This window comes from Osmia lignaria, chromosome 6 (genome assembly GCF_051020975.1).
Source record: "Osmia lignaria lignaria isolate PbOS001 chromosome 6, iyOsmLign1, whole genome shotgun sequence".
Classification (NCBI taxonomy): Eukaryota; Metazoa; Arthropoda; class Insecta; order Hymenoptera; family Megachilidae; genus Osmia; species Osmia lignaria.
The window spans coordinates 9,054,427-9,076,426 of record NC_135037.1 but is presented as its reverse complement, the minus strand read 5'-3'; the positions used below and the strand labels follow the sequence as shown (position 1 = coordinate 9,076,426).

Sequence of the window (22,000 nt, the reverse complement as noted above, 5' to 3'; positions counted from 1 at the left end):
AAGCTGTTCTTATTATTAATGTAACAAATATGTACGTTAAGAACCTTCATCCCTTGTGTTTCTGTCAATTTAAATAATCAATTCCAGAATTCTTTCCGAAAATGTTGTTGGATAAGTTTCCGAATGGCTCCCAAAATTGTACAAAAATTTCTTACCACGATATCTCAAAAACGGTAAGACATCCAGCTTTGAAACCAATTTTAATCGGTTTCTGGTAGTCAATTTAGGTTATCTACCGAACCTGAGTTCTCAATTTTGGTGGGGCCATTCGGAAACACAATCATGATGTTTTCTAATTTCTATAACAAACTTCGGTTTCCAGGAAAATCTTTGTTTCTAACACTTTTTATCAGTAAAAGTCAATTGACAATGAGTTGACTGTTCGATTCTTTATTTGTTGAAAATAATCGAGTGTATATATAAATTCTTCATTGATATATTTAATATATAAACTGGTTCATATTTCAACGTGCAACAAATAATTTTTGCTTAAAAACCGTATAAAAAATACATGTTATACACGCGAGTAAACAGCTCGAGTCGGTCAAAAACCCTGTGCTTGAGATTTACGTAATTATTTCGCGTCGTTCTCGCAAATCCGTGTTGAAATCAAATGTTCCCGATGCTTTTTTTCGCCGCGGCAGAAAAAGTTTCGTGAAGTTTCCACATGCATCAGCGTAGCGGTTACAAAAGAGCACCAAAATGTACGATCCTTTCAAACGAAGAAAAGCAAACATGCGTCGTCGGTTGCTTTTCAATGTTGTACAAGGTGTTTTGCTCGTTAAATTCTACCACCGAGATTAAAGCTTCAACACCATTCGGACAGCGAAATACAGACATTGGGAAAAAATTAATTCAAAACGTATGTCATTTGTGTTTCTTTAAGTTTTTTAGAAGAGATTAATATTCTGCTACTTCATTAATCATTTCGTTAATCATCAGTTCCCGAGAATCACTTGGAAAGATCAAATACCCTTCCAGACCTGTATAGTTTCAGAAGCTGATCACCCTTATTTGTAATAAGCGATCAAAATCACCCTATTTCATATTTATAATTAATCATCCTCCGCAATATTTCCCCACTAAACATGAGAAGAAGTAATTACACTGTCGGTCAAAAGTTATAGATCGCTTAATCGTTTAAAAATTTTTAATTATATATTATTTAAAAGAAAAATTAAGACCATTTTCCTTTAATCCTCGGGTGGCGGACCATGGAGAGAGCCACAATTTCAATGTAATTTTGTATTTCATATTATTTTCATTTTCTAAACTTTAGATTGCTCCTTTAAAAACTATTCTTTCGATATATAAAACTCTTTCATTAAAAAATTATACATTTAACTTTATGTTAATATCCTTGTATACGTCTTGTAAGTTTGGGTCACGATTCACCCAGGCTCCGCCGAGAAATTTTAATTGCTATCCCATGACTTTTGAAAGGGAGTGTATATATAACCCTTATATCCACAGAAACAACAAACAATCTTCAACCCCTATCGAATTGTGACAACATCCAGATTGTTTTCAAATTTCGTTCCAATATAAGTATTACGCTCATCTATTTCACTGTTTTCGTACACGTGCCTTTTCTGTCGTTTCCATGTGTATACAGGGTATTTCATTAATTCCTTCTGACAAAATAAACTGAAAATGTAGAGTAAATTTTCTCTATACGTAGCTTTATTTTCGAAAAAATCAAGTTTAAAAATTCTTCAAAGTATTTGTAAACAAAAATTTGTTTATATCAAAGAATAAAATCATTTTAACCATTTCTTGCTTATATCCATTAAGTAATCATCAATTTTTTGCAAACAAACTTTTTTCATAAATCTTTTTAAAGAGAAAGAAATTTCTTCTACATTATATCATGATTATTGAGACACCCTGTATAGTGCGTGGGCGGAAAAGGATAGGGATATATATCCCTGTGTTGTATATACAGCCTTGGACATTGATGGATAGTCTCCTACAGCTCTCTGCTCCTGTCCATCCTATTAAATGCTACCTACTCCACTGACCATTCGAAATCATCCTCATCCCCTGTCCTCCCTCTGGAACCAGCCATTGCCCGAAAGCTTAGAATTTGTCGCTGGCTATTGCATCTCACGGTCAATTTGGCATTCTGAAGAGGATACCCTTGCGGGGGAGAAATGATTCAATAAGAAAAAAACATGTTTACCAGAGTAAGATTTTTTGAAAAAGTAAAGCATTGCAAAAAGATAAAATCAATTTTTCTTTACAGTAAAATAAGAATATCAATCTTCAGCCAGTACTTTGCAAATTTTTTAATTTCTTCAAATATCTTTTACTATTATTTGGCTAAATAATTAAATTCCCAAATAAACTTTATGGTAATAAGAATATAATTAAAACCCCATGATTATTAGGTACATTGTTAAGCAAGATGAATTTTTGTCATTGCTAAATGGTTGAATAAATGATAAATTATTCCTAAAAAATAGAAATATAACTCTTCCAATAAACTAAGATTTATAGGTATCGGAAAAAGATTGCGCGTTAACAGACGATTTGCCAGAGGAAACTATATAAATTCCATCAGCCCCATAAATGCTTCGAAGGAATTCCTGATTCTGACAAGTCTCCTACCATTTGCGATGAAGCGAAAGAAAAATTTGCTCAAGATGGTGCTTTTTCGCAGGTTGCTCGGCGACTGGCCAAACAGAATATCATTAGCATAATCAACTGAAACTTTGTGATCCCCGTTTGACAGTCTACGTGATAACACGACAGCAATTTTCATTTATAACTAATAATTTAATAACTTCAGCTTTTCATGTACATACTTTGCATGTTTATTTGCGATCGTCCACTAAAAATGTCTCGTAACATGTTCACTTTATTATATGTATAACCCTTTCACTATTATGAATGACTATAGCCAATCCAAACTTTAAAATAAGTCTTTCTAATAAACTTATAAAAAAACTTTAAAAAATTAAAAATATTTGATTTAATAAACAAACATACGTAAATGTTTTCTAATACAACCAGTTATAACGAAAGGGTTAATTGAATACTATTTCAACTTTCAAGATCTATTATTAAAAACCACACGAAAATAGGCAAAATTCTTACAATTTCATCTCCGATTGTACTTCTCGCGTTCAACCGAACAATCGTTCTTTTCGGCGAAAGGCTTTTCTGTCGCCCGAGGGGAGGAATATATGAAGGTACCCTTTGGACGATGGAAAGCAATGAAAAAAAAGAAGGGGAGAGGAGAGAGATAGAAGAGGTTCGCGAGATGTGTGCAAAACGGGGCATATTTTACAGCGGTATGCCGCCAGCCAGGTGGCCTCATCTCGTTCACCTCTTTGGCTTGGGTGCCGGGGTCGCTTTGGGGAGCCGAGAGGACAGGGGTGAGCGACCCGTTGGCTCTTTGAGCAAGATAGTGGCCTAATGGCTTCTCGTCCTTATTTCGTCATTTACCGTCCGCCCAGCCAGTCCGTGGCTAAATATTTACTCACTGAGTAAAGGTAGCAGTCAATGCCCAGCCGTCACTCGCCGTAGGGATTTCTAATTTTCGCGTATTCTCTTTCGTTAGAGAAACGAAATGCCCCGGCCTTTTAACACTGCATCTCTCTCTCTCGGCTAACGTCGATAAATGGCTCGCGTTAAATCAACGCTGATGTTCATTGCGAACTTTTTTTCCACCCTCGTTCTTTCGTGGCTCGTAAGAGGTTTTACCGTGAAGTATACGCAAACATCATTCTAAATGATTATTAAAAAAATAATTTAAAGGACTTTCATTTGTAAGATAACGATAGATTACGGTAATTATGGTAGATTGTGGATAATAGTAAAAAAAATGACAAATGACAGATATTTATGTATTTTATTTCTATTTTTCACCATTTTTTCGTTATTTTTAGAGCATCAGATGAAATGCAATAAAAATTTATTTTTGTAGCCTAATTATAAAGTACAAAATGAAATTTAAATTTTAGATAAGGGAATATTTGATAATTCTACAAATTATGTTGAATTTTTTGCTTTTTCAAGTAGTTGTTTTTTAAAGCCTTTCGTTGTGGTTAATCAATAAGTACTTCACGCATCTCTTTTCATTGTTATCGAGTGCTTCTCCGAGTCATTATTCCATGGTAATTGTTTTTTCAGCCTCGTAATTCGTTCGTGAGCTGGATTTACAATCTCGGAGTTGGTACACGGAAGTCCCATTACAACAAAGTAGCACGCTTGAATCGGTTGAAGTTGGAAAACAAAATGTTTCTGAACTTCAGCGAGGAAAAGAGTTCCATTTATAGAATACCTCTAACGACCAGTCGTTTTATTTCGATGATATAAAATGGTACTTTTACTTGCCTTTCACTTAAATAATCTACCTTATTAATCAACTTATTCATTTTAATTTGTTTCTTGAAGTAGAAGCAAAGCATACCCGATGCATGATGATTTTGAAGAAAGAAAATTCTTCAACCGGTGGTTGAAAATGATTATTATCGAGCAAAAATCATCGCCATAAAGTGGTAATGGCAGTACAAGGATTGCGTCGACCATTAGGGATGATCAAAATAAGAAATTAAATAAGGAAGCCCATACTCGATTAGGGAAATGCCGCGAGAGTTGAATAAAAAATTGGATGAAAAAAAATTGTGCAGGATGCTGGCAGGATCGTTAATGCGAAAGACGATTTTGAGTAGGCCACTTCACTCTAGGGCTCAGGGTAATTAATGGTCGAGGTAGAAGCAACGGGTACATAGAGGATGTACAGCTCGATGGATGTAGGGAGATCAAGACCAAAGCTCGAATGGGGATTGTCATGACCCCTCTGCAAGCAAATGGATGAACAAAGTTGCGAATTTGCGTTGCCATTATTGAAACAGTGATCGCTCCTCTAAACACAATTTGTCTAGATTAATCTCAAACAACAATCAATTTTCAAGTGATAAAAACTCATTTTGATTTGAAAATTTGTCAAAAAGGCAAGATTTCGTTATAAATTTTGTAATTCATTTCAGATAAATTATGAAGCTTCGCTAAGTGCTTTTTCACAAATATTTTTACACCAAAATTTGATGTAAAATCCTTTAAGTCTATATTCCTTATACGAAGTTCAAGTACTGATCCAATAACTAAACGCTAAGATTATCCTCGCCCTGTTAAATACTTTGATACAGTTTAACTCACGTCAGAAATTTGAACTAATTTAGTCTTCGAATTCTGTTGTGCTTCGTCTTATCGCCAGAAATTGTTACCAAAATACAGTTTATTATATCAAAGTATTCACTGTTTGAATGCCATCGATATTTTTAATACAAATGATATTAATGCAACATAAATAAATAATTAATTACACTGCTCAAACGTAATGAACAACTTTTACGAATATTAGATGTTAAACATTCTGTAGAAAGGAAATTTGGCTAAAATATGAATATTTAATTTCAGTAACTTTAAGCTTTCTTTTTAACGTCATTCGTATTTAATACGACTGGGACGATTGCACTGCATGATTACAGAATTTAAAAGTATTATAGGATTAAAAAATCAGAGACAGAACGTGAAAAAGGACTTTTACAGCTGCATAATGAGAGCAAGATTTTTATTTCTATTAAATGTTAATAGAAATATTGTAATTTAATACTGTGCTCGATACTTTGCAAAGATAATAACATATGTTAGTAATATTTGAACTAAGCCATCATTAATTATCAGCTACTAATTACCATCAGTGCCTTACAAATAAATACATACAATATCTGTCTTTCTGAAATTATACATATGAAGAAGGGAAGGAAGGATGAAGTGGCACATCGTTTACAGCATTTCATTATCAATTCTATGCGGTGAATGTCCCTCTAAAAAAATCATGAAGAATCAATAAAACGGAAACAGAAGGTGGTGGGTTAAGAGGGGAAGTTGAATCACCCTTGGCACGCGCCTCCTTTCGAAACTGATTTCTCCTCTATCCAAATTTCTAGTCACGTATTTCGACGCTCGTTGGCATATTATAAAGTGACATTGATATTGTCCACGGGGTGAGGATCATAACTATGCCTGGAAACGGAACTCTTCTCAGAATTATCTTACAACTTTTACGTGAGCTGTCAGCCGCTCCTTTTAATATCGTAAAGAATTATCATTTTTAATTAACGGAATGCTTAAGTAACTGTTAATTTAGCAACGTTTGCACTTCTACCAATTCTGACAAAATTATACTCGTATTTGCAGAAACACTTAAATTTATGGAACAGCATCAGAAATTCATAAATAAAAAGCAAAATCACAGAAAATGGGTCGTGTGCACATTTTCAGAAGCACAGAAGGAAAAGCAAACACAAATGTGGCGAGGTCTGAATCAACATCATTTGTCGGGATTACCACGTTGAAATTGCTCTTCATCCAGCGCTGTACAATCACTCTACGTGTCTGACGTATGTACGTGTACACTTCATATGACTCAGTGATTATGAAACTAAATAAAATTGAATGATTCTCATTACTTAAAAGGTTTCTCTAATATTTCCTTGCAATTTAAACACAATTACCCATTCCTAGTCAAAATAAAAAAATATATGCTAACATTCTTAACAGTATAATAAACAAAACATTGAAGTATTACCACTCCATAATTCTGCTTCGAACACCACGAAAAATATGAATACTTAAGCAACAAATAGAAAATTATATTTTAACAGAATTACAGAAATCAGCTTTCGAAAATCAAAGCAAGTAGCAAGACACAATTCCCCTCAATAATTCCAAGCACCACCAAACGTATTTCCAGCAAAGTTTACCCTTCACCGCAATTCTCCTCTCCAAAACGAATGGTCGCAAACCTTCCGTAAATAATAAACACTCCAGTTGGCGGTGCCATTATTAAATTCAATCCCATCAAAAGCGAGACCGCCCGCGTCGTCCCGGTTTCGAGGCATGAAACAGTTCCGCGATGCAGCGACGGGATGGGTGACAAGAAAGAAACACGGTTAAGCACGGTGCGCGTCTTCAAAAGCGGAGGAACGAGAAGCAGCCGGATAACTGTGATAAAGTCAACCTCATACGTTGGGATTACGCGGTTGCTCCATTTTCATCTCTATCGGGCAGCTTGACCCGGCTCGTTTTCTCTCGCGTTTACTGCCACCATCCTCGTGGCTGTTTACAGAGCTTCGTGTAACCGGCATCAGAGACACGAAGACACGTATTTCACTGGCAAACTTTGCGAGTTCGTTTGCCTGCTATGTGCATAGGCCTCGGTGTTATTGCCACGTTTTCGACGTTTCTGCGATTCTCCACGGGGAGGAACAACGGAAGTGAACCATCGGGACAGACGAAGAGGAATATACATACGTATTGTATTATTAGCACGCGCCTCTACGAGGAGGGGATATCAAAATATGACTCTATGTGACAAGGACGAGAGGAATTCTGGTCTTTTGTGACGTCCATTCATAAACCACCTCATACGGAAATTTTTTTAATAATTCATAATTTTTATTTTTTGACCGAGTGCAATAATAAAGCAAGGGGAACCTAAAAATGGTAGGAATCTACAAATTTCCTCGGGAATAACCGCGGCACATAGTATCGGTTGGAATTTAGAGTAAACATCAGAATGCTTCTAAACCGCTACGATTCCATGATCGTTCTGGGTCCGTCGCGATCTCTGACCGAATGCAAGGACAAATCCTTGGCATTCGAGGCTCGAGAACTCTGTATCCAGCAGATAGCCCTTGTCGCACGAGGTTCCTCAGTTGTGCTATGCCGTGGTAGCATCGTATAACGCATTCAGGATATCTGCTGGCAATTTCAGATTGTCGAGATTGTAAACACGCCTAGTAACTGATGCGTGGGATCGAAGAACCATATGAACGAATCGTATAGCTATGCGAGAGTAACGCGTGAAATCGTGCTTCTTCATCAGCATGGTGCACATTGCGGTTACATGGTACCATAGAGGATATCATACACAACTGATGGTACAAATAGAAACAAAGTGATTCTTGGTACAAAATTAAATGAAAATTTAGAATAAGACCAGGGACCAGTTTGATTTAATCAAAATCCACTTCGTCTTGTGGCGAACTGTCGTGTCGCCTTGGGGAAAGGTTTTTCGGGGCTTTGTATTATTTTCAAAGACTGTATATCGTGTACGACCGAACTCGATGGCTGGCAATAAAATTGACGATTGCCAGAACTTCGGTTCGGTCGGAGGAACAGTTAACTGCCAGATGTAATGAAGGGACGTTTTCATGAAGCCAGTCCTTGAAGGCAGAGGGTTATTCTCCCCCTTCCGCATTTTTCCTGAGACGACCGTTTGACTTGGACGGAAAAACGAGAGAAGGTACCGGAAAGTCGCCAGTGTCTTGATAATAAATGTTATTATTTCTTATCAAGTGTCTCGATCATTACGCACCCACGTCACATCCTAAAGTCTGAATATCAGATGATTCATTACGTTAATTGTTTCAAGTGTAATTTGATTAGAACTCAACTTGAATAATTCTTTATTTCATTTTTCAGAGTTTTCTTTATAGACATTACTTTTAAATTATATATAGTGAATTTGGCACTCGGTAACATCCCTAATTTTCCCAAGATATCCGGTATGGTCTAGTGGCTAGGATACCTGGCTCTCACCCAGGAGGCCCGGGTTCGATTCCCGGTACCGGAAGTTTCATTTTTGAACCGGAAAATAGCATCATCATAAGAAAAATATATTATCTCTTCCCTAAATTTTTTCGATAATTTTAATTATTGTGTCTTCTCTATTTTATGAGTACATACCTATAATCTGTACATCCATAACGGTAAACAATGATAGATTCCAAAAAAATACATCGATCCTGTACAAGATTACACGGTTCGAAAATGTCAGGTGCCGTTACAATTCCTTGAATAAAATCAGCGATTCATTGGCCACTTCGATCCGACGGAAATACCAACGACGAAAATACACCTTAGTCATTCCTATCAATTCATAATCGTCGTAGCGTAAAATAGAATACGCTTCGATATCACGGGTCGGGGCTGAGAAAGTAGAATTCGAAAGTAGACGTTTCTTCGAGTAGAATGCATTAGGGGGCAACGGTTGCAGTTTCAACGGTACCTTGACGGTCACGTTTCTCCACGCCCTGTGATTATTGAATATTTAACGTCGGTTGCACGACGTCTAACATCCTGATCCAATGATGTAAACCGTAATCGACAGGATCGCGCGATTTAAAATCGTTCTGAACAGTCTTTGTCTTGAAATTTAATAATCAATGGAGGGTTGCAGTCTGTATAATTTCCTATTTTAATTTCTTTTTGAAATGAATTTTGTGCAAATACTTTTTAGAATATCTGCAAATATTTGACCATATTTATTAAGAACGTTAATCAGTATCTTCAGTAGTAGTGAAATGAAAATGAAATGATTAAAATCGCAAGTTTCAAAATGAAACTACTGACATCAAAGACTTCTACTCCGTCAATATTTGAAATGAAATTCCTGTTTTGAGCCATCAACGCACCATTCGAATTCATTTATTTGGATTTATTAGTTATTGCAACTATTTCTACTTGTGTAATTGGTATGAGTTATATCTAACTAATTAAAAAGAAAAATAAATTAGATGGTTCATTGAATAATTTAGAAATTTCATTTCTTTCATAAATGCACTGATGCATCTAAAAAGATGCAATCCTGAAAGAGTTGATAATTCTGATTAAAATGTTACATAAAACCATTTTCATTGAGGCAATTAATGCATTTATAAGTTGGTTTCCTCTATTCGCTGAATGTTTTGTAACAGAATTCACGGGGACATCGTTCAAGATACACGTAAATACTGATAATTCATCACACGAAGTTGCATTGTAAATTGTGACATTACTCACAGACGCTTGCTTTATATCGCCTACGGGTCGCGGCGGATGTATCGGACACCTTAAATGGGAACATTATTAATTTTGGCGCGGATAATGGGACGACGTTGGTGCATAATTGTAGCTACGATAAGCTCGCATAGTGCTTAGCGATGGATAAAACGTTGGCAAATATTAATACTTTCCTTTGTGCCTTTTTTTATTTAATCAAACAATATACTGAAATATAAAATAAAAGAAGGTAGATAATATTAATTTAATATTTACCATATTAGTTGAAAAACGTAGCTCAAAATGTAATTCATGTTCTTGAAATTTATAAAGAATGTTATACTGATATCAGTAACGTTTACAATAAATAAAAAAATATAAATACTTAAAAGTAATGTTCATTTAACAAAATGATGTTATATACACCTTCTGTAGTCAATTGGAAAAAACCCTTTCAACCATCTCCGGTATGGTCTAGTGGCTAGGATACCTGGCTTTCACCCAGGAGGCTCGGGTTCGATTCCCGGTACCGGAAATTTATTTTATTATTTTTGTTTGTTCTTAATTAATAAATATATTGTAATACCTCATATATAATTTAATGTAATTAACGTTATAATATAGTTTAATGAAATGTTATTAATAAATCTATATAATAACTACCAGAAAACTAGAAAATTACTAATACAGAAATGCTGAAATACAGCATTTCTACTACTATTAGCTTGAAGGTTAAAATATTTGCTTTGACAAAAAAAATAACTTACTTGACAGGAACAGGTCCTGGAGGGCCTGGGCAGCCTGGCATAGGAGAGCCCATGTTTCGGCAGCGGCAAGTCCTGTTCCTCGCAAAGCAAGCACATCCCCCGCTACCACAGCGAGACCAGATCCTCCACTCAGGTCGGTTTGCATCCTACATAACAAAAAAATGGCATAATCAATATAAGAATGGGATATGAATCCATATTAGGGTGACATTTGAATTTCCATAGAAATCCATCACCCACACTATTAGAAATTCCTTTTCCCTGAATGACTTGAAATTATGGATAAAACTCGACTTTATTTGCCTTTAAAAATCAGGTATTATAATCAGCAAATTGAATTGGAATGATATGATTAATAATCGTCTAAACAGATGCAACAGGGTGTTTCATGTATCAAAGTACTGGATTAACAATGTTGCAGCAGTTGGACCGCACATTCCTGTACTTTCCCAACTACTCCACGAGCGAACGTGTGCCTTTGTTACGATTTAATGGACAAGTGTCGTGTTTACCGGTTACTAGGAATAGTTGAGCAGTTGGAGCGATGTACTTGATACAAAGTGACCGCTTGTAAAGAACAGCTTTGACGAGGAACTTTGCAAAATAATCAAGAAATTATTTATTCTAACGATTTTTATATCAAAAATCCTGAATATATTAACATAGAATAATTTAAAGTATTAAGTTAGTCTGAAATTTTAGAATTTAAAAAATTTATATTTTTCACTTTAATAGATTATCAAAAATTTCGCTTAATTAAATAATAGACTATTTGATGACACTGCTCTGGTCTGAATTGAAATTGAATCACATTTCCATCGCGATAACGATTTAAGTACACATATTATCATGATTCTTATTGTCAGTTACGAATGATCGTAAAATGGAGCGAATCGCGATCGAATTAATTAAGAAAGACTTTCGTTTCGGCTGCACGCTTCGCAGCTTGAAATGGAGCGGAAGCGACGCGTCGAACAAAAGGGATTGAAATAATCGAAGCTCCGTGCGGCCAACAAGCCTGATGCATCCAATATGCACGCCCCGGCCTGTTTACATTTGTTTGTTCTCGACTAGCTGCACGACACGTTGCTTCAATCTTGTTTCACAGAGACAACCCACTGTTCCTCGACTTCTACCCGTAGGTATCGCTCTATTGTGTTCGCCAATGAAAAATCCACCGAGAAAATTTCAAAGGTGAAGTAATATTCAGCTAGGAACGAAATCATTGACGCGGAGTTCCAAATTTCTTGGAAACTTTATAGTACACTTCTTAGAAAATTAATGAAACGTTGCTTGCTAGAAACATTTTAAAATTAATTTTTTTTGGCATTCACCGACGAATTTTTCTAAATTATGCGTTTAGTAATTAAGAGAAACTTGAAATTAATAGATCGTGTAGTGGTTAAAAATATTTTAAAATTTTTAGCATTAATCGTCATACGTTTGAAGAAAAAATTAGCAATACTACAAATGTATATGTACTAAATTATAATATTTCAATAAATAAATTTTGAAATTTTCATATTAAATGAATTATATTTTGCCATTTCTTCCTTTAGATTCTTGGACGGGTTTAGAACATAACCGCGGGTAAACGCAGCGAAACAAGTGTCTCGTATTATTTAGTTTAAAGCTCGTTCGGTATACAGTCTTAGCTTTAAATTACGTTAGGGAATCCGTTTAAACGCACGAGAAAATGTACGTGTATTTATGCAGAACCAACGAGGTTATACGTTTGGGAAAATGCAACCAGGAGTCAGCTGTGAAAGAGAAAACGCGTGAAAATTGACCCGTGGTTTGTACTTATAAGATTCGCAGAAATGGGGAGATTTGGAGTCGCCTTCGTAATTACACTTCATTTTTCAGGATTTCTCGCTTGATATTTAAACTCGTTCGCAATAGCGTACTCTTTCTATTTCCATTAGCAGTATTTGTCGTTTAATGTGAATGGAATATACATAATATGAAAATTTATTGTTAAAATAATCATAGGAAATTAAACATTTAAACTACCAGAAATTACATATTCCTTCTGTGATATGTAACAAACGAAACTCGTTTCTTTTCACCGAACACAGTTCAAATTAATTTTTAATTTTGCCAAGCGTTGTTACCAACACGGCATACATCGAATTCCGATACACTTCACGTCGCCAACGATTGGCAAAGATTGCGAATGTTCGTTAATGAAAAACGAAAACTCCGAGGATCGATTTTTAATCAAACGCAGACCATCCTACGTCCAGCCAGGTGCGCGAATTTGTGGACGGTAAATCTTTGCGGTGTGCGGTCATTTTGAGAGGCAATCGACAGATAGACCAACAGGGGTGAAACAATAAAGGTCAACTCTATTTTCTTCTGCTATCAAATCTAATATTCTCTTGCATTTTCAGCAAGTATTCAAATTTAAAATAATTATAAACTGAAATTTTATAAGATATAAAAGATATCAAAATAACTTTACTCTAGAAACCCTTCATTCCTAATATTTTTTTTTTAATAATAATAACTGGAATAATTTTATGAAAATTTCTCAAATGAGAAAATAATATATTTGCAATACTTTTTAATTTATGCGCTCGACAAGTCCTCCTCTTAACTCTTCAAACAAGAAGTCGTTATCGAATGGGGTGCAGGTACAAAGGCCCAGTTCCATTTTACGCGTTTTCCAATTACAAGAAACTTACAATTAGTCACAGGGCGAGAATAAACGGAGTATCGAGTCAAGGCTTTCGATTTGATTTCGTGGAGTTAGAATACAAGTCGGAGGTTATCGGGTTATCCACGGAACTGAATTACAAATAGTTGAGCCACGAATTCAACGTTTCAGCTCTTCTGCCATCTCCTCGATTCTCAGCCGGATGTTTCTAACTTCATCAGCTCCATTTGTCCTTTCCGTTATGCAACGACTAACTGGCAAACCTTCGATTATCTTTCACAATGATTTCATGTGCGTCAAGGTAATTTGATTTTCAGATATCATGATATGTGTCATACATGTACGTTTCAATATTCGGTAATGAAATTAAATTGTATCATATTAAATACCCTAATGAATCAATAAAAGCTTTTTCCTAAAAAATTGTTACACATTATATTTTATTTTATTAGATCTTATTATTTAATTTTCACAATATTTTTACATTATATTTGTACACAACGCTAGCTGAAACTACGAATATTCACACAAACGACTGGTTTCCAAATGAAACCCGTGGTTCCGTTGAAAATTCAGCTCGTCGGGTAAACTGTAATCCGAAACTTTCCAACCGATACCGATCATTCTTTCTATGTATGTTTTAAATGCAAATGTCGCGAACTTATCGTTCCCTCGCTTGGAAACTTCTGCTCCCGGTATTTACAGAAGGCTCATCAAAGCACTGACATCGGAGGTAATTCCTTCTGTTTGGAGGATCGAGGAAACTCCGACCAAGTATTAGCTTCTATTGCGACAAATATATTCCCAGAAATTATCCAGCCTTGCATTTATCATATAACGAATTCAAACTGAGACACTATAATAATTGTAAAATAATAAAAAAGAATCTTTCACTGTGTCAAAGGAAAATAACGATGATATAATAATGAAACATTTATATTCTTTTTAGAAATGTTCCTGGAATTTTGTTTAAAACAAACTTTTATTTAAAATGTAATTAACGAAAGTAATATTATACGGTAATTTGATGTTATTTCATTATTCCGTCGAAGAGGTTCATCAGTGTTCATTTCAAATAATTACATTGAAATATGAGAGGATATTAAAAACTGGAATCGAAATAAAAGTTTTTGTTGCTCCACTTTTGGTATTCTATTTCCACGATATTTTCATCGACTGTTTTATTTCAATTGTTATATGTAAATATTATATAATGGAATACAAAATATTTTTCATACGAATAGTTTTATTAATTTGTATTTTTGAAAAAGCAATATGATACAGTAACAAATTTTCAACAGAAACATTTATTTTTAAGTCTTGATATAAAAAATAACACTTTGATTTTTGTTACTGGTATATATACCTACTTGTTTAATGTCAATCAGTATATTTAATTAATATAATAATTTATCAATCAAAATGTTTAATAGATTATTAAGTTGTTGATACATCGTCTTTCTACTATTCTGATGTACTATTTCTGTTACAACTGACAAATTGTGGATCATTTTGCGATAAAGGAAATGTGGAATACTGACGTAACTAGGCCATCGATTACCCGATGCTTAAAGGAGATTAGAAGATTATTCAATTTGAATTATGCGATTGCCTGAATTGCTTGATCTGAAAATGCAATTTTAACGAACGGAAAGTCTGTTAATTCTTCGCTTCAACTTTTCTCGGATAAAAGTTATAGGTTCTTTCCGCTACCAGCAAAGGGATTCATTACTGTTATAATATTAATATTATACGATTTTAAACTCAAATATTAATAATAACAAAAATCTGTTCACTACTTTTATCATACACAACTTATTTTCCAGAAGAAGCTTAAAATTTGGTAAATATACAATTTGCCATTTTTATTAACAATATATCCTTGATTCTAGAAAAAGTAGGGACTCGTTAGAAAATATTGAACATATGTTATTTTTCTGTTATAAATAATTTCTAAAGAATTACCTTCAAGATTATTATTAAAAAATTAATCCTGTCTCATTAAAGATACATTAAGTTATAAATTTTACATAATATTTATTGTGAAAAATGCTAACGAGAACTAAAGAGTATTACATTTCATCGGATCTAGCGGAAAAGGGTTTTCCTGAAAGGCAAAGTGCCGATAAAGCGATCCACAGAAATTTTCGCGATATTCACGATGCAACGTTCAAGAGCTTCCTTTTCCTTTCACCCTTCTATCGGAAAGGTGAATTTCAAAAAGTTGAGATGGAGCTCGATATCCTACATACAGCTTCTCTTGTGTAACTAAAACCATCTTCAGGAAAGCTATCTTAGACGATTATGTACTTTCGATACAAGGCTCGTTTCTTATTTTTTCTCTTAAAAAAATTATAAGGATATTTAAAGAATTTATAGAAAAATTGAAAAGTTTTTTATTTATTCAAATTTTAGTGATCTGCAAATTTGATTTATTTGATATTCAATTTTTAACCTGCACCAGAATTTTCAATTTAGACTTTTTGTTTTAAATTAAAAGTAATATAAATAAATTGATCTCAATCCCCCCAAGTGTACTAATTATTAGTCATCAAATCTTCGAAGACCAAACATTTTAAATAATAAAAACAATTTCATCAAAACTTTATAAATACTTTCAGATGCACAAATAAGTTCTAGCTATTTCTCGCTTTTCTCTCGGTCATTTTCATTTTGCGTCGCGACGATCGCGTGTCGTTCGAAAGGACGAACAAGTCGATGACAAGTTGGCAGAGGGGTGGATCGCAATTTTTCATATTTGATCGAACGGTCGACCGCGCGTCGGTGAACAACCAAGCTGAAATTTAAATTCCTGTTGTCTGACGGACGCACACGTGCTGTCGGATTTAATGTGTGACCGAGCTTTCGTCGCTTTCCGAAATACCGTACTCCTGACGCCGCTAATATCGTTGCCTTTTAAACGAATACGGGAAAACGAGTGACACTGAAAATCACTGAACCGAAAATGTACATGTTACGAGTGCCTGTAATATTTTCAAATTAAATTCCACCAAATAAAATTACAAAAATGGAAATTTCCTTATTTTCGTTTATCGCGTTTTATCATTAGCGACTTGAAAATTTTATTATAATAAATTTTAAGTCAAATGTTATAATTTATCGATAAGAAGAAATATCTTTTCAAATTTTATTTAACTTTCAAATGAATTATTGTACAAGTTCATGATACCCGGTGACCTGGTATTAATCCTTCCATCGAGCTTCAACTTTCGTTAGATCTCCTTTTGTACGTCATAATTTTTTAATAACCCCCTGTTAACCTAATACCGAAGGAGTATTGGAAAAATTATTGCAGCCGGTGCCCTGGTTATTCGATTACGATCATCCGGTGAACTGGTAGTCGCGAATTGCAGCTTTATTTGCTCGATGATGGAATTTCACGGAACTAATCGAAGCCATTAACAGTTCAAAAATACAATATCCCTGAAAGTTTATTTTTAAATGGCAAAAATACCTTTTTTCATTAAAATCTACCCCTAACTTCAAACGAGCCTTGCTTTTTTTTTTTTAAATACAGTTTGACTACTGTTTATTTATGAATATTTTTTAAATTGAATTTCTGAAGAATGGGGGATCGTAGAACAGTAGCTCACCTTAAACATTGTCGATAGGCGCGTCGTAACGCGGTGGTGTTCTTGAGGTAATGACTTCATGCGGCGCGAAATCATGGGCTCGAGTGCCGGGCAGATAATATACGAGGCAGGAGACCCCGACGAGGAACAGGAAAAACAGGAACACGAGGTCGAACATCAGCAGGGAGTTCAAGGTCATCAGCTGCATCGTGCGCGTGCAACTTTCTCCACCATTACACACACATATACACAGTTCTACACGCAAGCGCGTTCTCACCCACGTAACGAAATCTCGCACTTCAACTTTCAAACTCGTCGAAGATCACTGGCCTTTCCTTTTCACCTTTTCCTGTTCACTTTATGCGCGGAATTCTAACAAATAATACATTTCTTTTTTCGTATTTGAATTTTTTGAAAATCTTGAACGTAGCAATCCATTTGGATAATAAAATTTGAAACATTTATTTTTGGGGCAGGGGTAGATAAATTTTGGAATCCTGGAGTATTTTGTTTATGATTGATATGTATTTTCTTTGCACAAATTGTTTATTAATAATATCAGTGTTGGCACAGATATTGATATTAGTATTGATACTGACAATGAGTATTGGTACCTGTTGAGGTATTGATAGGTATTGATTTGATATTGGTATTGGTATTAATTACATTAATATTTGCAAGAAAAATTTCTGCCCTACTGTTGCTTAACACTAATTTCGAATTTTTTTTAATAATCGTATACATATACATTTTTGACATTAATATTGATTGTTATTGACGTACATATACGTCATTCATGATGAGAGGATTAAATAGAGAGTTTGATAGATTTGCAACGAAATATTCCAAAAGGATTAACATATTGACTGCCAAAGTGAAAATAATTGAATTTGGTACGGCATATTATACTATCTATGGATTATTATAGAATATTAGTATTTCTTTAATCTCATGCTTTAGTTTATGTGCCACATTATGATGATCAATTTAATAGAATTATAAAAATTTTCTTTTCTATTATATAATCATTCAACCATATGCATAATTAAATTTGCTGGTCACTAATGACCCTATGATTGCCAAGGTGTTAATTCATTCTATGTTACAGCATAAGATTATAAAATTATTATATTTTCCTTAAAATTTTAATTACTGAAAAACTGATTGAGAAAACATACTATTTGAAAGAAAATAGGTATTTGGATGATCGCTTTAATGACGATTGGTCCACACAAGTGATTCGAAGAATTTCAACGAACATTCACGATATCCTGACCATAATCAGATGAAACGTTGAACAGCAAATCGAATCATAATTGGATTTTCCGGAGGTTATCGATATCTAGTTATGCATGAATCGTTAATATCGGCATTATAATCTGCTGCCTATGCATCGCGTACGGTGATATGGTTCGTTATGGACATTTACAATACTCTACACCTATTTTCTCGTAAATTATCCATCCATACTTTCTATCCTTCCTGTACACTGTACAGTGTACAGTATCGAGTATAGTAGACTTCCCCAGGAAAAGAAGTAATGTCACCCACCCCCGCCCCGTAGATTTACCCGGACTTCTGGGTACCCGACCTCACACCTAGGGTCCTAGGCCCTCGCCGAAGGGCCTCCCCTTCACCGGACTCCCACATTTCCTCTTAGGCAATCTCTGTATTATTTTCTTTCCTAAATATCTTTTAATATTAATATCGTAAACAATATAATAAAAAGAAATGATAAAGGATGTGTCGTGAAACAGAATGATTTTTTGTGATGAAAAATGATAGTTTATAAGAAGAGGGAGCTGGAAGATAGTTCGATCGATCTTGCACGTCCAAAGCACGTCTGGTGCAACCAAAGGAAAAGATTTCGATCTTTTCAAACACAATAGAGTCGAAGCATTAGTTGCAATGGCAGTGATACGAGCCAGAAGGAACGTTTAAGTGCAGAGGACAGCATCGACATCGATCGATGATTAGATATATCTAATCTAGAGGAGACTTTTGTAGCAGAATTGTATTTGATTCGAGAAATGAATGACTCGGATAACACAAAACCTGCCTGAGATATCCTTAGTAACAATTCAATAGACGATCTTTTTTTTCAATGAAAAGAAAAATCAAAAACATACTGAATAATAAAATTTCATTTTCATTCATATTTGGTTAATGTAATGTTATTAATTATTTTTCAATTTTTCGGCTGTGAATAATGAAACGTTTAACATATTCTGATTGTGAGATCTTTCCCTTTGTTCCTTTAGTCACGTACCATTGACACAATTTTAAATAAAAGCAAATACAGACAAATTCATTATACTCGGTTAGTAACAAACAGCTCATTGAATTTATTAATAACCAACAAGGGAGGACTGGGTTTATTTCTCGCAATACGAAGGAAAAAGTGCGACTTCGATCGACATCTTGTTGAACTACTTGACATTATTTCACCAACGTTCGACGATCTCGTATTTCTGATTCCCTCAGTCATTCATCCGAGGTTAACATCAGACTAACCGATTTCACGGAATTTATTTCAATTCGTTATCGTTAAGTAAATATAATCAAGTGTACAAACAAAATTTGCATCGGTTTTAGATTTAAGCAAAGATCACAGAGAATATCCTGTGTAATTGATTTCCTACCGGAATCAAGAAACGTTTTGATCGTTTAATTATTTTTATTAATTAGATGCCTTGTGTAAATTCAAATTTTCCTACGCTTATCAATCGTTTCGATTTCCAATTCCAATTCCAATCTCGCGTCAATTCGAATCAATGAAAGCTAACGGAGCATCTAATTTTTAGTGTACACTCATCGGCGATTAGTGGTGACATGCTGTCATTAACAGCTGTCTCATGACTGATTTGACTTATAGATAATACATTTACGTACACGCATATTCCAGCGATTTTCCACTTACGCTAATTCATCAGGCGCATTGAATACGATGCGATCTCCATCGTCCTTGCATCGCTACCACCGACGGAAATTTGCAGGATGACATAATTTCCGTCCGTGCTCAAAAGATAAATTCTGCCCCCACCCCGACGAACCCTTCTTGTTCACGTGGACCGGAAACGGAACTGAAAAATTCGTGAATCAGCCGACCGAAAGGCAAAAAGAGTTTCAGTATCACAAGTGGCTCATTTTTTATTTTCTAAAAACGCTCCCATTTTTTGTTTTATTTTCACTTGTTATTGTAAAAATAGAGAGGATGGTTTCAAATATTTACGTGCTGTTGTTAAAATATCGTTTTGTAATATATAAATAAAATATAATTTGAAATTTCTGAAAATCTTTTAGTGAATCTGAACCAATTTTCATTCATATAATTATTTTTTCCTTTTTTTTTAAAATTAAAATTAAAATTTGTATTGCTGAGAATATGGAGAGGTTTCATTTTTTTAAATTGCTGTTTCAAATTGATTGGAATATAATTGAATTTTTCTGAATTAATTTCTGAAAACTCAATTATTAAGTTAAATGATTTTTTGATCCTGCATCGAAACACTGGGAAATACATGAATTAATAAATGAAATTTTATTAAAACAGTTCATATGAGAGAAATATGAGAACAAACGTAAATCGAATAAGAAATGACAGGAAATCGTCGAGTTATTAATCTTGTCGAAGGTTCGACAATACATTTTTCTTCTGAACGATTACCGCGGTTGAAATTAATGGATCGAGCAAATTGGAACCACTAATTGACACTATTAGGGTGAAATTTATATTACACGTCATTTAGATTATATCCTGATGAATCGATGGTAATTGATGTTTTCTGAGAAGTATTCTTTACTATATTATTGATTTATGAAATTTCTGAATAAATTGGTAAATATAACAAGTTTGCGTTGGTGTTATTCAATTTTGAACTAAATCAATGGATCTTCAAATTTGTATAGAATTGCATTTCACTGTGCAAATACCTAGCATTCTATGAAATACAATTCTAACTTCCAACATCGACAATCCTTGATCTTGAATTTAAAGAAAAGCAAAAACAAACTGGCAGGTTGCCATACGTCTAAGGGTAATAAATGAATACAGCAAACAAGTCATATTCGTTTGCCAGCTGTTGCGCGTTTTTCATACAGAATTACTAGTAAAGGATGACAAGAATGCTTTCTTCGAAATAAAGAAACTATACTGAAACTCACTGAATACGATTCAATATATCACCTGATAGTATACTGTAAATAAAAATTAAACACCTAAAATGATTATTTATATTTTCGTTTGAACTTCAATTTAATTTCCTTTCTTTGTAATTCTAATTTAATTTTCTTTTTTTGTAGTTTTATTAAATTATTTAAAATGTCATTCGTCTGACCAAATAAAAATCAGTACCCAGAATTAAAAATATTAATGATCGAACAATTTTTCACAATATATCATCAAGACATTTCCGAGAAATTTTAAAAAGATTGCGATATTTGAGAGACGATAAATCCACTGTTATCATTCGAAACTTTATCTTCCACCAAGCACGAAAAATCCAGCGATCATATCCGACTCGAGCACCATTTCTTCTCCAAAGAAAGTGCAATACATACAACAAAAAAGGAAGAAAAAAAAAAGAGACGAGGAGACAGTTTACGTGGTCTTAAGGAGGATACGGAGTGGCAGATAAACGATGTATTACCAGCGTAAAGCGACATCCTTCAGCTGTCGGGGTCTATCAACGCTCCCAGTTTCTTGTTCCAATTGCGCGACGCGGTGCGTCGCGACGCATGGAAAAAGTAGAAGCAGACACGCGGTGAAGTTTCTGGAGAAGTTGCAGAGAAACAACGCGTACCGTGTTATATACGTGGGCAATATTGATTTTGCTCCCGTTATTCAGCTACCTGACTATCCTGTCACTCGTGTCGCGAAAATAGACCTCGAGCTTCTCTTCCGTTCGACAGCTTCCACCCTCGTAGCTGAAGAATTCGCATTTGATTTCGACTGATCCGACTGAACCGAGACATGAAAAAGTGGAAAACGATAGCGTCTCTGGAAACTTGTTATTACGGGTAATTGGAGATCGTTAGAGAGTTGAAATGGCTCTCGAATGCTTTTACAACGGAGAGAAGATGAAGAGAACGCAATGGGATACACAATTCTGGTGTCAATGATTGGAAAAAATTTGTTTTCCATT

General features: G+C 34.6%; 1 protein-coding gene and 2 non-coding genes across 5 annotated transcripts in view; 2 read left to right on the top strand and 1 right to left on the bottom strand.

The window, feature by feature from the left end:
* LOC117607794 (uncharacterized) overlaps positions 1 to 22,000 on the bottom strand; it is an 85,556-nt gene that overhangs the window by 35,147 nt on the left and 28,409 nt on the right. For 2 of the 3 annotated variants that reach the window (XM_076688872.1, XM_076688870.1), the window contains exon 2: positions 10,605 to 10,750. In XM_076688872.1, coding sequence (XP_076544987.1) covers positions 10,605 to 10,749 — 145 coding nt within the window. In that variant the 5' untranslated portion in view covers position 10,750. Of the gene's footprint in view, positions 1 to 10,604; positions 10,751 to 16,877; positions 17,229 to 22,000 lie in introns of all 3 variants that reach the window. The other variant, XM_076688871.1, reaches the window with a different exon arrangement.
* TRNAE-CUC (transfer RNA glutamic acid (anticodon CUC)) lies at positions 8,579 to 8,650 on the top strand. Its single transcript has one exon. It is a non-coding gene; the product is annotated as a tRNA-Glu (tRNA).
* On the top strand, positions 10,301 to 10,372 carry TRNAE-UUC (transfer RNA glutamic acid (anticodon UUC)). Its single transcript has one exon. It is a non-coding gene; the product is annotated as a tRNA-Glu (tRNA).